We start from the raw sequence: 18,696 nt of genomic DNA on the forward strand, positions 1-18,696 counted from the left end.
AAATGGTGGCAACATATATTTTGGAAAACGGATACTATCGCCGGCTCAGCAGCTACAGACTGTCAATCTACTGAGGTCTGCAGCTGTACTGCTTCTAAGGCCATAGGGCATGTGCACTTGCACAGTATGAATCCGGCAGGAGTGCATTGTACTGAATATCACTACATTGTGTACTTTTTTTTCAATTGTGTTGCTATTGGGACCAGAATCGGACCTCGAATCTCATGCACACAAGATTGCCCAAAGATTTCTTTCTTACTATTATGTTTCCCCATCTGGGCACAACCTATAATTGTGCGATACGTTATGCCCAATCATTGACCATCTACATTTCCATGATCCATTTATCCTCATTGTTTGCCACTTCTAGATTTTAATTATTTTGCACATACAGTATGATCCACCCCAGGACTTCTTCTCACTGCACATGTTCTCAGAGTGGTCATACAAATAAGGCCTGATTCTGTGAGTAGCTCGCTTGCAGAAAGCTGCCCCTTTTACACTACTAACATGTGTCCAGCCCAGTTCACTGAACACAGGGTTTAAGCCTGGTTATTGCTGGGGCTTCCCTCTGCTAATCCTAGGAGATGACATAGGGCCAGATGTATCAAGGTTCAAAAAGTGATTAAATGGAGAGTGATAAACAACCACCCAATCAGTTCCTCCCTGTCATTTTTCAAACAGCCTGTAACATGACAGTAATGAGCTGATTGGCTGGCTGTTAATCTCCATATAATCACTTTTTGAAGCTTGATACATTTGGCCCATTAGCTCCAAGCACCAGCTCTCAATAGGCTGTAGGGGGGAGGGTTAGGCTGAAGGGTAGGAATCTTATAGTTAGGCACTAGCAGAGAGGGTAGGCTGCGGATTGATGGTTGGTTAGGCACTTAGTGGGGGGTTAGGGTTAGGCTGCGGGTGAGAGAGTTAGAAGGTGGTTTATGTTTAGGCTGTAGGGAGGGAGCGGCTAAGAACTTAGAAGGTATGTAAGGGTTAGGCTGCAGGGAGGGAGGGTTAGTTCTAAGCTGTGGGGTAGGGAGCTTAGAGTTAGGAACTAGCAGGGAGGATAGGTAGCGGGGTGGGGGTGGGATAAGGTTAGGCTCAAAGAAGGGAGCGTTAGGGTTAGTATACTTATCAGACCCCTTTCTGAATTCCTTCCCTTGGGATGCAGCATCTGTATACTGACTGCCAGCATCCCCACCACTGGTCACATTCTGTATGTATTCCTCTGCTAGAGAGCCACACTAGATCTGTGATGGAATGACGTGGTGTTATATGGTGAGTATGGTGAAAATATAATATATGTTGCATACAAATAATACAAATGTCCTCTCAGGTGATAAAGTTTGATAATTGCTGTAATAGAGAACGAATGAAGACAATCACGTACACATCCCTGCAGCCCTGGTGCAGCTAGTATCCCCATTTCACCTATAATAAATCCCAGCCCTACTCCAGAAACACACAGTAGTTTGCCTTTATTAGCTGACGTGTGGAAATCACATTAATATGGAATGAGAGTGTTTTCTATATCGTCTTGCCATCCTGTCTGGTATAAGGCTTCATGTAACAGATCTCTAGTTTGTTTGACACTCTCCGGATGACAGCTTGAAGGGATTTTGACATATTTGCCTTCTGTTCGCTATTGACAGCATTTATATATTGTAGGTGACTAAAGTGGGCAGATGTCCATCCAGGAGGATCTCTTCATTTATATTCCTGACTGGCTCCGTGACGTGTGCAGCTGGCATTCCCAGAAATGTATATAACGGCTTTTATTGAAAATCCATAATATAATGGACACTGCTGGATTATTACATTTATACAAAGTATTTGGCTTCATTATACAGTATATAATTTTTTACCCGGAACGTCTTTTTTAATAGCCGCCCCATACAATTATTTTAGAAGTCATTATCTCAACGAAACTAAAATACAGTATGTTTCCTAAATCGGTACTTGTTTCCTAGCACGGCGCCCGTCGGGTCCCATCGCATACCATAACTTAAGGTATGCGATGGGACCCGATCAGACCCGACTGACCCGATTTTCGGGGTTTAAAGACGTTCCTGTACAATGTTAAAATCGGTTGCATCGCGTGCCATTACAATGGCATGCGAGGGGCGGCTGTACGCGTCCTCCGACCTTTTCATACCCCCACTATCCACGTCGGAGTGGAGTTGATTTCACATAGTGTGGCGAGCCCGAAGCGTGGCGAGCGCACGCGCGGAATGTGAAGTAATGCGTGTCCCCTCGCGGGGCTCGCCACGATTCGGGCTCGGTGGCTCGCCACACTATATAAAATCAACTCCACGCCAACGTGGATAGTGGGGGTATGAAAAGGTCAGAGGACGCGTACCACCGCCCCACGCGGGCTTGTTGCGCTCGCCACGCTTCGGGTTGGTGTTGATCGTAGTGTGGCGTTAACAATGGGGGGGTATTTGACATAGTAATCACCCATCAGGGTGGCTGTACAATTAAAAATCGGGTCGCATCGCGACCGATTTTTCAGACCTGATGCCATACAATATAAATAGGTGGCGCCGTGCTAGGAAACAAGTACCCCTAAATCACATGCAGCATGATAAGGAGGGTACCAGGTGGTAGATTTACTAACCTGTGGATTTTCACATTGCCATAGCATGGCATGCAAAAATATCGCAGGCCAGGAAATAGCTGCAAATCCATTCACAAGCCGTTCCCCATCTAATGATTTTTCCACTTTGTGCAGTCTGTGTGTATCCCATGCCTGGGCACGTCTGCATTTTCCCTGACACTCCCAGAAAATGGCCGTTTACCACCCCCAAATGCCAGCTTCCTGTAAATCACCTTGAGCATGACCAGAGATAAAAAAAAGTAGCAGGATTTCAGCACAGGACCATCCTCACACTTGCATACTATGAGTCATATGCATGTGCAGTCTATCGATAATTTACCAGCCTCTAAATTCACAGCTGTGTGATCAGGTCTGAATTAGGCCCTTAGTCCTAAGATTAATAAGACCATGACACATTTACCTGTAAAATGCCTCACCCCACAAAAAAATTCCCAGCCTGCTCATTGTCAGTGAAGCCAGGTGCAGTCCGGGACTGGGAGGTGCTTCCTCCCTCCGGGACCGCCATTCCAGGCTGCGATTAGAACAGAGAGCTCTCTTTGTATAGGATGCTACTCCCTGCCCAATCCGACTGCTATGGACTGCAGCTGAAACAGTCCATGGAAACCGGGGGTTTGTACCAGTGCCGGAACCCAGGGCTGTCTGCTAAACCATCTCAGGGTTCAGGGGTAGCGGCAACCCCCCTACTAAAAGTGAGTAGGAGCCACCACTGAATACCACACAAGAAAGATGACACTGAGGATGCAGGAGCCTTGAAAACACAATAGCCTCACGCAAATAAGACTAAATAGCCAAGAGTTTTAAATGTAGGTTCATATACAGTATGCTGTATACAATAAACCGTTGAATAGATTTGATGTTGTAGAATAATTGGTTTATAATGTTATATTTTAGAGTAAACCTTGAGTCACACTATAAATATCTCCCTCAGTTATGCAATAATTACATGACTCAAACTGCACTAAAGAAAAGTCAATTATTTTATTTTAGTGTCTCTACAAAACATTGCAGACTAAAATAAAAGACTGTATAATTAGAGGCAGCAGCCATAGGACTAGATGGACAGATGAGAGTAGCAGTTATTTAGGGGTCTGGATTTAATTTTCTGCATTCCTTAGTAATAGTTACAAAGGATCGAATCCTACACAGTGGTAGAAATGCACCCTAATATTTAAAACAGAAGGTCTTCTAGGAGTGACATAGGTATTGGTCCCTGGATTTTCAGACAAATATTGGTGCTGTACTTGGCTGTTTCATTTCAGAGTTACGTGGCAACATGTCCACCTTCCATTTACAACGCATGACCATTGTGCTCTTGAAAATATAACAGTTGGTGAAGACAGTTCTCCTTTGCACCTGATGAGTGACCTGGAACATGTGACTTGCAGGGGGCTCTGGATACTGTGCAAGTCATTTGTAGACACCCACTAAGCATGGGTTTTTCTAAATTCAACTCCCAAGGAAGTCAAAAGGGGTAAAATTCCACCCAGCAAACTTTTCCATGTTGAAATCGGGCACATCAGATATACTATTATTATCAGGTACTGTAGTTATTCATTTATATGGTGCTACAAGGATTCTACAGTGCCTAACAAAGTACATAAACAAATCAGAAGAAAAAGAAAACAGCGACTTAAAGTGCAAGACAATGTAGGACAAGTATACGCTATATATACACTGTTGCATCAGGGGACAAGAAGATAAGAGTCAAGGAGGCAGAAAATAAGGGTTAGCTGCCACTATAGGAAGTATGGACTAGAAAGTAGTCGAAGTAACATAGTAATACCCCTTTTCCACTAGGCAAGCTGGGTCGCACCCGGAATTTTCTACCCTGGTGCGACCCAGCTTGCTAACCCTTTCCCTCTAGTTTCCCAACCCGGAATTGGACTATGAAAGGATAGGGCTTTTAATTTATCGTGATTGATTTTATAACCGGATAATTGCACATAGAGAGCTCCTGGAATAGAATTGGAAGAGAGATCAGGGGATTGGTGAGAGTGAGGAGGACATCATCAGCGAAAAGGGAAAGGTTTTAGGAGGAGGCACCAGTTGAGATGTCCCAGTTCATTTAGATCCTGCAGGCCAGGGGTTCAATGATAAAGACAAAGATTAGTGGGGATTACAGGCATGTATGATGCATATACATTTATTTTCTAGCGAACTTGTGGGAGGTGAGGTTATGAAGGAGGGTGGGAAGATGGTCAGCTTAGTCTTACACATGTTCAAGATTACGCTTGGACATTGAAGAAGAGAAAGCAGACAGAAGTTATAGATCAGAGGAATAGGTTAGGGAGAGAAAGGAAGATCTGAGTATCCTGATCATAGAGACGATAGTGGAACTCACCTATAGAGGACATACAGAGAGGGAAAAGAAGAGGTCCAAGAACAGTACTACTTTGGGGTGCACCTACTGTTAGGGCTAGTGCAGGGAAAGTGTGTCAGCTTTGTCATCAAGTGTGAATTAAGCCCTTTGTGCGAGTTTGCCAATATATTTAAGGTCAATCATGAACATTGCAACCTGCACAGAATGCAACTCACAGGCTATGACATTTCACCCTTGGAGAGAGATAAGGTGGATAAAGATAAAATACCAGCCAATCAGCTCCTAATTGACATGTTAAACGTTGTGTTTGAAGAGCTGACTGGTCTGTGCTTGATGTCTGTCCGCTTTATCTCTCTCTAAAGCTTAGTACATAGATCCCGGCGTCCCTTATTCAATTAGAGTATCTGAGATGTGTGACTGCGCTGTGCCCATTACTACATATTACACAGTGACCTTACATTGCAGATTATCCAATCCATCTCTATGGGGGTGCAAATCTGCAGTGTTACTGGTTGTGAGGTGACATAGAAACAGTCATAACACCAGCCCCTCACACACATCACTGCCAATAGAATTACCCCTATGTTGTAACCAAGTGTCACTATGGAAAATCTGACCTTAAAGTCTAACTGCTTCACATGCGCTTCCAACGCCGCGCTGATACTCTGAATCTCCTTCTCCTGAGAGTGCAGCTCCTGTTTCGTTGTCATTAAATCACCAGATAATTTTGCTATGCTGGAATCACACCTGAAACCATAACAAATAAACACCTTATTACACGTTCGCTCACCCGGCTCCAGGTGAAATGCCTCAGTGGAGACTGCCGCTGCGCTCGGCGCACTTTACTGTTCCCTATCAGAGGCCACGTAGGGAGAAAGTATGAAAAAGCAAAAAGAAACTTGTAAGAAATCCCGAAAACATCATGTCGATCTTTTCATGTGTTGGTCATAAAAGTATAATTATCGCAGGTGAATGGGGCCCACTACTCTTCTCCGAGCAACTCAGTCATGCCAGGTGCCCAGGGTCGACGCCGCCACTAGGCAGCTTTAGGCATTTGCCTGGGGTGCCGGCCACTGGAGGGCAGCACCTGGGAGCAGGTCACCGGCGTGGAACAAAAGTGAGTGGAGGGACTTGCCAGCAGCTGCACCTCACCCCCCAGTGGAGCTTTAACCTGTGCTGCTAGGTCATTCCCAGATTTTATTCGATGGCGTGGCGCCTCAGGTGCTTGGTAAGATATGATATTCGCAGATTACTGAGCAGATCTGAATCAGGGCCAATGTGCCCACCAAAAGTGCCAACATTCTTTGGGTGCTGAGTGAACGACTTAATGCGATAGGCTACAAATCCCACTGAACAGCAAAAAGGGGTCAGTACAAGCGCTTGGCAAATAACTTTTTACATTTAGATAAATGGTAATCGTCAAACCCAGAACCAACCAATAGAATTCTGCTGCTTGACCTCACAGCTTTAAATCTTAATTCTGCAATGGTTTTACTCTGAAATCATTTCACCAAGCATCGGTTCCAGCTCTGGCAGCACTAATGACAGCTTATTTATTCATATTCCTTTTTATCAAATTAGAACAATTCTGTGTGTCAGCAGTTTAAATAGAAAAGTCAGCATTTTGCTTCTCATTAATGCTTCAGTCTCCGATCCAAATATTCTATTTACTTTACACTTACGTTTGGGTTAAGGCAAAGCTCATCCCAATGGCTACATGGAGTAATAAATAACAGTGTGGCCGCTCATATGTAGCTAAATGCACTGTGCACCCAGCAATGTATATGTTAATGCTGGCCACAATAATTGCACAACGTGGTGCTGTAGTGTCACATTTTAAGAATGTGGCTGCAAACTCTGTGGACCAGGCACCAGCGCTCATAATTTGGACTGCTTAACACTAATGCAGTAGAATACAGGTTGGGAATGGTGAGTATGAAACCAGCACCAGGATTATCACATTATAACATGGGGCCACCTGTCATAGGGCGGGAAAGCGTGGTAAAAACACCATTGTCGGGTTTTTACCGCAATTGTGGGATGCACTAAAGACCCACCACCGGGTTACCTCGACGGGGGCATCGCCAGAAAAAGGAGACAATACCCCATAGAAGCCTATGGGCTTCTACCACAACCCCCTACCGCATGGACCCCAGCCGACCCCCCTCACCTGTGTCCGGGCAGCACATTGATTTATATATTTATTTATTGACAGTTTCTTATATAGCGCACACATATTCCACAGCGCTTTGCAGAGATATGGGATTGAACAGTTAAATGTCCAAAAACTAAAATAATAATATAATGTGGAACAGTGGCGGTTCCCCCCCCCTCCCTCCAAGTAAAATCTGATACTGTAGTGAAGCCAGATGCAGTCAGTGAGACTGCACTGGCTTCACTGTGACTGACAGTAACTTCCTATTGGAAGTCCGACTTGCCAGTCACAAAGGCAGTCCCATTGGGAGGTGTTCCCTCCCTCCGTTATGCCTCTCTATGGGCTGCCAAGCATAAGCCCCTAAAACCTTTGGATTGAGAATGAGCTGTACCTTCATCGGTACTGGGCACGCGTGGTCCCGGGGCCTGTCATCTGTTTTATACAGGTGCCGGGACCATGATTCTCCTTCAATGGGCTGTTGCTGAAGCAGCCCATAGAAGCTGGCCACATGCGCAGCGTACAGGTGCAGGGAACGGGAGGAATGGTGGCTGCGGCGGGTGGTGGGAGGGGGGGGGTGCCATCGGTCCCCCATGTGCACGCACCAGGGACCGAATCAATCAGAATACACAAAGTTAGCATTACATAGTTTTATCACTATAAGAATAGACATACATAATAAACATTATATTGCAGTTACATGGTTATAAAAAATATATATAAATGAGAAAGAACAAGAAAAGTTGGTAAGGACCTGTGTGCTACCTGTGTCCCCTGTAAAGCTGCAAGAAGGAAGGTGGGAGGAGCGTGCACTTAAGATTAAGGGGGTGATTCAGGTTGGTTTGCAAAACACATTTGCTTTGCTGTGCACTGCAGGTGGGGCAGATGTAACATGTGCAGAGATAGTTACATTTGGGTGAGGTTTTACTTCAAACTGAAATCTATATTGCAGTGTAAAAATAAAGCAGCCAATATTATCCCTGCACAGAAACAAAATAACTCACCCAAATCTAACTCTCTTACATTACATCTGCCCCACCTGCAGTGCACATGGTTTTGTCCATTAGCAAACCAGCATGCACATGCCTCCTGCTGCCTCTGGAGGCGCCTGAATAGAAGCTTTGCACATGCGTGTAAGTGAATATGCGCATGTGCAGAGCTTCACCATCGGTCCCCTGTGCAAACGCACAGGGGACTTTTGCTAATCAGAATGAGGGTCCAAATGTGCGTTGCAGATGAACCTGAATCAGGGCCTAAGTCTCTGCCGATAGTGTAGAAATGTGCTCTGCCTCCTGCAGGTCACATTCACTTCCACCACCCCAGCAGACAGCAGTTCTCAGACAGGGATGATCTCAGCACATGTCCCCTAGGCTCCTTCTTTTCTCTGCTCTCGAGTACATAAGGCAGAATCTGCAGCAACGGAGTAGTTGCCTTCCATTGTCTGGTGGACTTACAGTATGCCCAGACTTGGTAAGTCAATAAGTATTTCCGTTCTAGACAAGGGTTCTAGACACCCCGTGGTCCTTGACCTAGTCTCATCCACAGATACTGACCTGGCTACACGACCACGCAGGTCACCTATTCCGGAAAGGTGTTTCCTGTCAAGGCTTTGTACGGCAAAGCTCGTTCCCGTGCTCACCGTATCCCTGGCCCGGATCTCATTTTCCAATACCTGCAGCAATTCAAAAGAAAAAACTTCCATTGTTCTACTGAGAATAAGAAATGATCCCTCCCCATCAGTCATATCATTATTGTAATGTGCTCGAAAAACATCTACTGTATCACAAGTGTTATAAAATGATTCTCATAAAAGCACGTTTTGCCATCTAATGCCCATTATCTTTGGCTTACATCTATGACCCAGCCAGGGGTGACTGTAATACACAGAATGCCTCCTTAGTAATGTACTCAGTTCTAAATAACCGTAATCATATTATGTATTAAAGTTGTCACATCCATTTGGAGTCACTACAAATTGTTGAGCCAAGAAATGTTCTAAAGACAATCCAGTTAAGACAATGTAATACCATGAGCCAAATACTTATACAATATTTAATGTATCATCAGACTATATCTAAAAAAAAACACCCAGAAAGTCTTAAATGAGCAATACTGTATATCAACAAAAAAAAATTCTAAATTGGTGAAAAACTCTAACCTATACGTTTAGATAAAGTTAGAGCTATTGATAAATCACGTCTTGCAGTCATATAACCAGTGGTTTTTACCTATGCATACCTCCCAACTTTGTGAATTTCAGAAAAGGGACACTCGCGCGGCGAAGTGCGTGAGCGCCCGAAAAGGGGCGTGCCGTATGTAAATGAGGGTGTGGCTGCGAATAGACGCTGTGCGCATGCGCACAGCATCTATTCTGTCAGATTGGGGGGAGACTCCCAACTGCCCCCCCCCCCCCCCCCCCCAGGAGGGACACGGGAATGTCCCCAAAAACCGGGAAGTTCCCGCGTTTAGCGGGACAGTTGGGAGTGTGCCTATGGGTTGCAGGGCTGCGGCCCCACCAGCTAAAATCTGCCACTCTCTGTAAGATTGCACTGCCTTCACTAATCGGCAGCCCAGCCCTGCTGATCGGCAGCCCAGAAAAATGGGGTTCCACACATGCTCAGTACGAGGACTATATTGCACATGCGCCGGACCCAGGACCTGGAAAATGCATCTGGGGGCTGCTACAAAAGCAGCCCATAAAGGCTGGGGGCCGGCACATGTGCAGTACCGAATAAGCTAATGCACATGCGCCAGCCCCGCGGTGGGGACCAGGACTGATGGCTGGGACTGGGACCGTGATTGGTGGTGGCAACGGCGTGGATGAGCACAGCGGCAGCGGAGGGAGGCCCTGCATTGTGGCAGCCTCCCTCATACACAGGGGTAAGAGCCGCCGCTGAACATAACACAAATCTTTTGGTGAAATTTTACAACTATGTATAGAGCACGTGTTCCACAGGTCACTGTACACACATAAGGCCCCTGATTGGAATGGGTCGAATTCCTGGGCGTTCTCATGACTACACGGGGGGGCAGTGCCTGTAGGGGCAGGTGGCTGATATCACAGGACATTGGCTGCTCGCCCCAGTCACACGCAAATAAAAGTCAGTTCTGAGTCAGCCTGACTTTTATTTGCAAAGCCAGGAATAACCGTTCGCTGGTTCGTCACTAGTAGCCTGCCACTGCTGTTGATGGGCTGCTGAGTCATATGGATGCACAACATCTAATCTAAGCATCTGTATGACTCCTTCGCCCGGTGGTGACTCGGCAATGCCTGGAGGGTGGCAAGACCGGTACAGGGACAAACTGTGGTAAACTTACCGTAGTTTATCATATTTAGCTGAATAGAAGACAAAAACACCTTTAGTGGGTGCCTGTGGCAGGTACTCTAGTCTTTACCCAAGCCCAGGCCTGATGGAATGGCCCGAGACACTCTCCCATATATCCTTTTTTCAATCCCGGGATTGAAAAATGCTCAATCCCGGGATTCCTGGGATCCCGGGATTGGCATCCCTACCTGGGATCATAATCCCATAGACATCCCCACATCGGCCGACCCGCACAATTACTTACATTGAAATCCCAGGCTTTTTGAGGCCAAATTGGCCACCCTACCCACACTCTGCCGCCTGCCAAATTAGACACCGTTGTCCCACTGCGGCCTACAGATTGTTTGAATAGTGATTCTCAACCCCAAAATGTTCCCACCAGGTTTTGAGGATTCTGCCTGTGGAGCAGATGCAATAGTTACTGTTCCAGCAACATAGATTAACTCAAATGTGCATGCCTAAAGGAATCCACAAAACTGCTGTTGTGAATTTACAAGTCCCATCATGCCTTGTCACAGTTTTGCTATTCGGAAATGCTAAAACTATGGCAAGGCATGCTGGGATGTTTAGTTTCACAACAGCTGGAGGGCCGCACGTTGGACATGCCTGATATACAAGGTATAGTTTTGCCTTCTAAATGATTGCCCCTTAAAAATATCCTCAGAGTTCAGCCAGCATCCTGCGCAGCCACTGTACTGTTACATTTGGCCGCATGGGTTGGCTGTGAGTGAACTATTTCACAAGTTCTTAAACTCAGCCTTCAGGACCTCAGCAGAACATGTTTTTCAGGTTTCTTCACACAATCACAAGTACCAATGGATCTTATAAAGTGTGTCAGTGAGTAATGAATGGCCCTGTACACCTGCAAGGTGACCTGGAAAATACAAACTGTTGGGCATCCTCAGGACTGAGTTTGAATAACACTGACCTATATTAACACATCTGTATCTGCTCCCATGGACTGAATATATTAAGGAATTCCCATGAGCCACAGTGTGCATTTTTAATGCATCAAAAAAAAACTTTTAATGATGGTGATTGGGTTTACTGAGTTAATTATTTTCATTTGAATATAATTTATAACGTGACTGCATGATTGTACCTCAATATCTTTACTAAGTTGCTTCACTATTTGTGTGATTGTCTGCATGTGATTTTCAAGCAGCCGTTGAGCCATCACATCCCACTGAGTACCGCGGTTCCCCCGCAACATGGACACGTCCTCTTTTATCTTGAAGGCCTGGTCTAGAAGTATGGTTGTGGTCTTTTCCTGGTTAAATACCCTGCCTTCTAGGACCTCTACTCGATTTGTTGGGATTGCTGGTGAGAAAGATTGTCCCCTGAAATAAAAATAAAAAAATATTAATTTTAATAGTTAAACCTCACAGAGACATTTGATTGGTTGCTATGAACAACATTCACACATAAAACCAACCATCAGTGTGAGATGTGTGTAACTACTTGCAGAATGATTAATCATTTCATTAATTATTGAATTATTGGTAGGATCAATACAACTGGTTGGTGACTGAGAACCATAACTACAGATGTGATGGGATAATGTAAAAGCGGTGGGAGGATAATTTGACTGGGGGGTTAATGGGTACTGGGGGTTCAGTGTATTGAGAGAAGGAGGACTCCTAATGTAATGGAGTGGGGGCTGGGCTATTAAATTAATGGTGAGGGTGAGTTTAGTTGAAGCAAGGTGGAATTTAAATGGAGTCAGAGTGGTGGCTTATGGTGGAAGTGGATGGTGAGGGGGACCCTCGATAGATGGATGGTGAGGGAGATACCCCACAGAATCTTTCTGCACCTGGGCCCACACTAGTTCTGCTACTGGACCTAGAATTTAATTTTCTTGGGAGACAGTATTTTTTTTTATAGGTGGGACATCATGTTTAGTGTTAGTAGTAACAGTGGCCCAATGGTTTGCACATTGCTGCCTCAAGCACTAGGATCTTGCAATCCCTACCAAGGCTTTCTGTTATTATCTTAAGAATTCCCCACCCTTCTTCTGTAACCCTTATGGTAGTACAGTCTATATTGTGTTACAAATGCTATTATGACTCCCATTTTTTTGGAATTTAATTGGAATCCTTATTGCCAAATATAAATATAGTCCACCCAAGTTGCCTCAACATAATAGTAATAATTATAATACTATTAATAATATTTACATTTATTAAATAAACCTTTACACCCACCACCCCAAACCTTTCCAATTTGTATTAATTAGTATTTACATTTAATAAATAGTCCTCAATTATTACATTTTATTTCTAAGGTGCCACAAGCCTAACATATGGGGGGGACATTTACTAAGATGTGTATTCTACTTCACATGTGATGTTGCTATGGGCAACTAATGAGAATCTACTTCTTATTTATTTAGCACCCTCTAGAAGATAGTAGACAAGATCTGATTGGTTGCCCGTAGCAACATCACATGTGAAGTAGAATACACATCTTAGTAAATTTCCCCCATGGCATACATAAGCACACTACAGGGTACACAGATCTAGACATAACGTAGCTGAGAAACTACAACAGAGCACAGGGAACAATTAGCAGCACAGTTCCCAGTACACAATACAGCTGAGATGTAGGGAAGCAAAAGGAGTTGTCCATGTACTACTAAGGCAAGGCTGCCTGAAGATTACAAGTGAGATGGTTCATGCATGAGATGCAGTGACCAGTGCAGAGTAGAGGCGATGGTCATTGGCCGACTGGAGACATAAGGTAGATGAGGTTGTAGATGTAGGGAGCAGTGAAGTTAGACAGGGCCTTGTATGTGAGTATGAAGAGGATTCTGTAGGGAAATGAGTGCCAGTGCAGATTTTGTTGAAAGGCAGAGGCACCTGTAGAGTGGTAGGAAAGAAAGATATGTCAATCTGCAGAACTTAGAACAGATTGGAGGGAGATGGGACCTTAGGGGAACAGTGATGAGAATGTTGCAATAGTCAAGCAGCTAGATGACCAGTGAGTGGATAATAAGTTTAGTCGGAACTGACAGGATAAAGCGAGAGATTTGAGGGCTCAAGAATGACACCCATGCAGCAGTTGGGGAATAGAAAGATGATGATCTTGTCACCAATGATACAGATTATTATTATTATTATTTATTTATTTTTTGGGGGGGGGGGGGGTTGACTCTAGATGGGGGAAAGATGATGAGTTTGGGAGATTTGAGGGTGCTTAGAGACATCCAGGAGGAGATGGCAGCTGGATACCCAAGAGAGGACAGAGGGGAGCAAGGGAAAGGTATAGAGGTGGTATGAAGGCTGAAGGAGCTTCTGAGTGCACCCAAGGAAGAGGGAGAAAAGAAGGGGCTTAGGTCAGACTTTTGGGGGACACCGACAGGGCGAGTAGAAGGGGGTGAGGTGGAGCCAGCAGCAGACAACGAGAAGGAGCTAACAGGCATCAGATTGGACATATATATATAGTTGCATGCATGTTCTCACAATCTTAAAGAGTGCTCTATATTTTGAAAATAAAATGTCTAGTGTATTTTGCACATTTAATAAAACATATACAAAATATAAAACAAGATCAATAGTCTTTAATAACATTATTAAATGTAAGATTTTAGAAGTTTGCCAGTGTTTAATGTATGTACAGTATATGCAATAATCTAAATTTCAAATAAAGTAATGAGAAGTAACATAAATGTCCTTACACAAATGAATTAGCAGTGTGTAATAAAATTCAACCATAATGTAAACATTGTAATGAAATTAATGGTATACAGTATAACATTTAATAATATTATTTATTTATTTACATACTCCATAATGTTAACATGTTCAGTGTGTGACTGAGCCATCATGGGCACATTTAGTTCAGGGAGAACATACAAACTCACTGGAGGGCCGAAGGTTCCCTATCCCTGCTTTATATGATCCTGTTAATGTCCTGTTAGTGACTTTTTCTTCTATACTCTTTTTATCTTAAGAATTATTAAGCTAGTGACGCATACAGCTGTAGTGCCTCCAACGACTCCTGCACTTGTGCTAAGTACCAACAATCGATACTTTGCTGCATGGGGAAGCATATATGTTGGGACCTGAATCAGGCACATTGTAGCTAACATTCATGAAGTTCCATGTAACCCATTATAAGACAAGTCGTTTTACTTTTCTGCACTTGCATGTTATAACCCATGAGCCTGTTCTCCATGAGCACAGGAATAGAAGACACAAGCAATTATTAATAGAGTTAGACTTTTATGCATTGCAGCAATGTTTCGCCAAGATGCCATGCAATGACCTGCACTGGCCTGCAGAGATGCATAGCGATTTATTTCAAGTCTGATGCGAGTCCAGCTGATTATCACATGGATATTGGTTTCCTTAGTCCGGCTTCTAGTTAACCCCTTCAAGGTCCCTGGCATTGTCATACTGTATATCATCTATAAAGCGCTGATTTTGTAACACATTTTTAGAATGGAGATTGCTCTTTGACTATGTATAAAATACATTGGGTGAAATTTAGTAGGATGAGAGAATCAGAAAGTGAGAGATTTGGTAAGAAATCTCCAGGTTTTTTAAAGCAGCAACCAGTTACACTGCAAAGGCAAACTGGTTTTGCCGTGTAAATGATTGCCGCTTTAAAAAAACCTGTAGATTTCTTACCAAATCTCTCACTTTCTGATTCTCTCATCCTACTAAATTTCATCCATTGATCGCTCCATTTATCTATCATCTCATGTAGCATACCTAGTCCCAACTGTCTCGCTTTCCGCAGGAACATCCCATTTTTTGGGGGCATTCCCAAGTCCCGTCCGGGGCCGGCAGTGTCCGGCGGGGGCGGTTGGGAGTCCCCCCGTCACCCATGAATAGACGCTGTGCGTATGCGCACAGTGTCTATTCATGCCCCCACAGCTGCAAAACCGGGAGAGTGGCCTTGTGGGAGCATATAGGCCACGCTCCCTTTCCACTAGGCGCCCCCTTCCGCACATTTTCGTTCACGCCTGCGGCGTGCACGAGTGTCCCTTCTCAAAGTTGAGAGGTATGCATGTAGATACATCTATGTATTCAATACTAACGGATCTGGCATATACTGGGTCGCCTCAATCTCCACCCCCATGCTTCGCTCCACCCCCTCTGGAAACCCCTTCCTGCAAATCCTGTGTTTGTCCCTGCTTACATTGCTCAATTGCATTTATGTATAACAATCAGAGAGAGTATACAGAACAAGACTGTTACCTGTCAGGGTAAGGAATGAGCTGCACAGAGTTTTCTCTCGACATTTCGCCTCCTTCTACCTGCAAAAAAACAAATAATGATTCATCCTTATCCCCAATAGAAGCAATGTTTGATATACAAAAAAGAAAGTTCTTGGAGAATCACAGGAGAATCAGTGTTCAGAGATAGTTTAATAACACATGACACGTAACACATGACACATAACACATGATACATTTGTTCTGCAGATAGAATGGCACATTTAGCTGCTTGGGTCTACTGTATATTGCCTTGAAAAAAATACTTACTTCTGGCTAAACACATTTGTTTCTTATTTTGTTGCCACAGATTCTGGATCTGGAACAGGCTGGTTTTTGGTGATGAGATGCAATTAAATTATTTTCCACACATTTATATAGAAATATATTGCTTAGAAAGTCACACACATTGGTGCCACTTGTGTAAGTGGGGTACAGGGTCCACGGCACTGAGCATCCCGTGCAGCTCATGAACAGATGTGGAAGACATACAGTATTACACTACAGACACGCATCGCTTCATACATCAGGCTGCTCACTAAAGATAGGTGATGGATGGAGTGACACTTATCACAGGTGCTGCTGTGTGACAGAGGGCGGTATTCAATGAGCCTGATTCGCCATGTTTTTATGGCGAATTTGTGCTGTTTGGCGAATTTTTGACTAAAACGGTGAATCACCCTATTCAATGACCAGATGGCGAATACATTTCAAGGTTTTTTTCACCATGATTCACCGAGTAGCAATCGCTATCTTTTTATGGTGAAGTGGAATGTGAACTTTTAAAATAAAGTGTTTTGTTTTTTACATTTGGTGTCAAAAAATCAGGAATTTTATTCTGAGGAGGGGCATGCTATTTTTATTCATGTGCTGTAAGCACATGAATATATATTTAATTTAAAAAAATATATATATATTTTTTTTTTTTTACACAGCAGCCAGCAGGGGGCGCCGGAGCCGAGCCGCTCATTACATATCCATATATTCACTGCACCCGATCGTTACGATCGGGTATAGTGAATATACGGTCCCCTGCTGGCACCCCCGGGGGGCAGCCTGTGCTGCCTGGCACCCGGGGAGCCCACCTACCCCCCACAAACGTTCTGGGGCAGGCAGAGAGACTTCCATCTCTCTGCCTGCCACCGTCCTCAGGCTCCCTGCGGCATTCGCCGCAGGAGCTCATATTCGCCAGTCAGGGGCAGCGAGCCCCTGACACGTTGGAACGTGGCGAATGTGCAGCGAATCCTAAAAAGGATTCGCTGCACCTCGCAGGTATTCTCATTGAATACCGCCCAGAGTGTGACAATCACCAGCTGCCTTGGATGTTACTGTACATGGGAAACAATATCCAAACCATTCAACAGAAGGCTTTTGTGGGAGGCTCACATGGAAGCAGCATTGTATTCACTTTATTCTGACTGCCCAGATGTTTAACTATTCGGTATAGACCCTTATTCGGAATAATATACATCATTAAGCTGTAAAGGCCCATTCACACTAGATTTTCATTTCAAAAGACTTTGACAAAATCTCTGAGAAATCTATCTTTCACCAAGCCTTCCACTAATGTTAGAGCACGGTGTGGCACAAAATGCCAACGTTCATAATGTCAACATGGCAATTGTGTCAGCTTTGTGAATGTCAACAGTCTATGTAGCAGGTGATTTTGGCCCTAAACCTACCCTAACCTTATCTCTAACCACAGCCTATATCTAACCATAACCTGAGTGCAGCCTAACCTTACCCATATACCCAGTGGTGGCTCCTACCTCATGGTAGTAGGGGGCTGCCACTGTCCGCGATACCAGTACTGGCATTGTTCCTCCTAGTCCCCGCCACTTGCAGCATAAGCATAACCCTATCCATAACTGTCTGCAGCCTAACCCTAACCACAGCCTGACTCTAACCATAACGCCAACCTTAACAGCAGCATAACCCTAAAATGGACTGCTCACATTCTGTCTGTCAACATTAACAATGTCGACATGCCATGTCATATTTGCAAGTGTCTACATTTTGTACAGCCTCAGCGTGGTCCCGTAGTGGAAGAAGCCAGTGCTGATTTGATGGGGTATCTTTGCATTCATTTACAAAAAGTACACCAAATATATGGTTTCACCCACAGATAAGAATGTTAATATAGTCTGTCACTATCAGAATAAACAAAAGCTGACATGACAGCCAATCCTACCTGAAACTGAAAGAAAATCTCATAAAGATATTACTATTACCAGACGTAAATACTGTAGTGTTTATAAACCTGAGAACTGAATGATATAGTTATTAGGAATCGGCAGTACGGACGGTGTAATGGTTAGTATTACTGCCTCACAGCACTGAGGTCATGGGTTCTATTCCCACCATGGCCCTTACTGTGCGGAGTTTGTATATTCTCCCTGTGCTTGGGTGGGTTTCCTCCGGGTACTCTGGTTTCCTCCCACAATCCAAAAACATACTGATATTAATTCGATCCCAACAAATAAAGTAACCCTAGAATGTCTGTGTGTGTGTGTACATGTGGTAGGGAATATAGATTGTAAACTCCACTGGGGCAGGGACTGGTGTAAATGTTCATATATTCTCTGTAAAACGCTGCGGAATATGTGTGCGCTATATAAATAAATGGTAATAAATATACATTACTTGTCTTACCTTACTGTACAGCACTGACAGCAGCCTACTGAGCCTCACCTGCACTCTTTACAGACAGACTGATATCCTAGAGACAGCAGAGTAACCAAACATGTTCCCTGTGTGTTGTAACTTTGCCTAATCTCTCTTACAACTAACCAGAGTGCAGGATGTTATCTGGAGATCAGAGATAAGGAGGACCCAGGGGAGTGCTCTTACTGCCAGACAAATAATACTTCTAAAGTTATACAGTAGTTCTCAATTCCTACATGACAGAATAGTACAAAATGCCATTAGCCTTCTTTCGGCTCAGGTGACAGATTCTGTATATGTAAGCATGTCATTCCCTGTCTCGCCTGCTCCTGACCCGGCATCAGTTTTCACACCCCTCTCTCACTAGTAAGCTGCCTGTGTTTACTGCAGTTACTAGGA

The 18,696-nt window shown here is 44.2% G+C and overlaps 1 protein-coding gene across 1 annotated transcript in view; it reads right to left on the reverse strand.

The window, feature by feature from the left end:
- FAM81B (family with sequence similarity 81 member B) overlaps window positions 1–18,342 on the reverse strand; it is a 34,265-nt gene extending 15,923 nt beyond the window's left edge. The window contains exons 1-5 of the mRNA XM_083151769.1: window positions 18,286–18,342; window positions 15,617–15,675; window positions 11,515–11,752; window positions 8,640–8,758; window positions 5,552–5,681 (exon numbers count right to left, since the gene is read on the reverse strand). Coding sequence (XP_083007895.1) covers window positions 5,552–5,681; window positions 8,640–8,758; window positions 11,515–11,752; window positions 15,617–15,660 — 531 coding nt within the window. The 5' untranslated portion in view covers window positions 15,661–15,675; window positions 18,286–18,342. The remainder of the gene's footprint in view (window positions 1–5,551; window positions 5,682–8,639; window positions 8,759–11,514; window positions 11,753–15,616; window positions 15,676–18,285) is intronic.
- Between the last annotated feature and the right edge of the window lie 354 nt (window positions 18,343–18,696).

This window comes from Crinia signifera, chromosome 1 (assembly GCF_055691185.1).
Source record: "Crinia signifera chromosome 1, ASM5569118v1, whole genome shotgun sequence".
NCBI classification, from domain to species: Eukaryota; Metazoa; Chordata; class Amphibia; order Anura; family Myobatrachidae; genus Crinia; species Crinia signifera.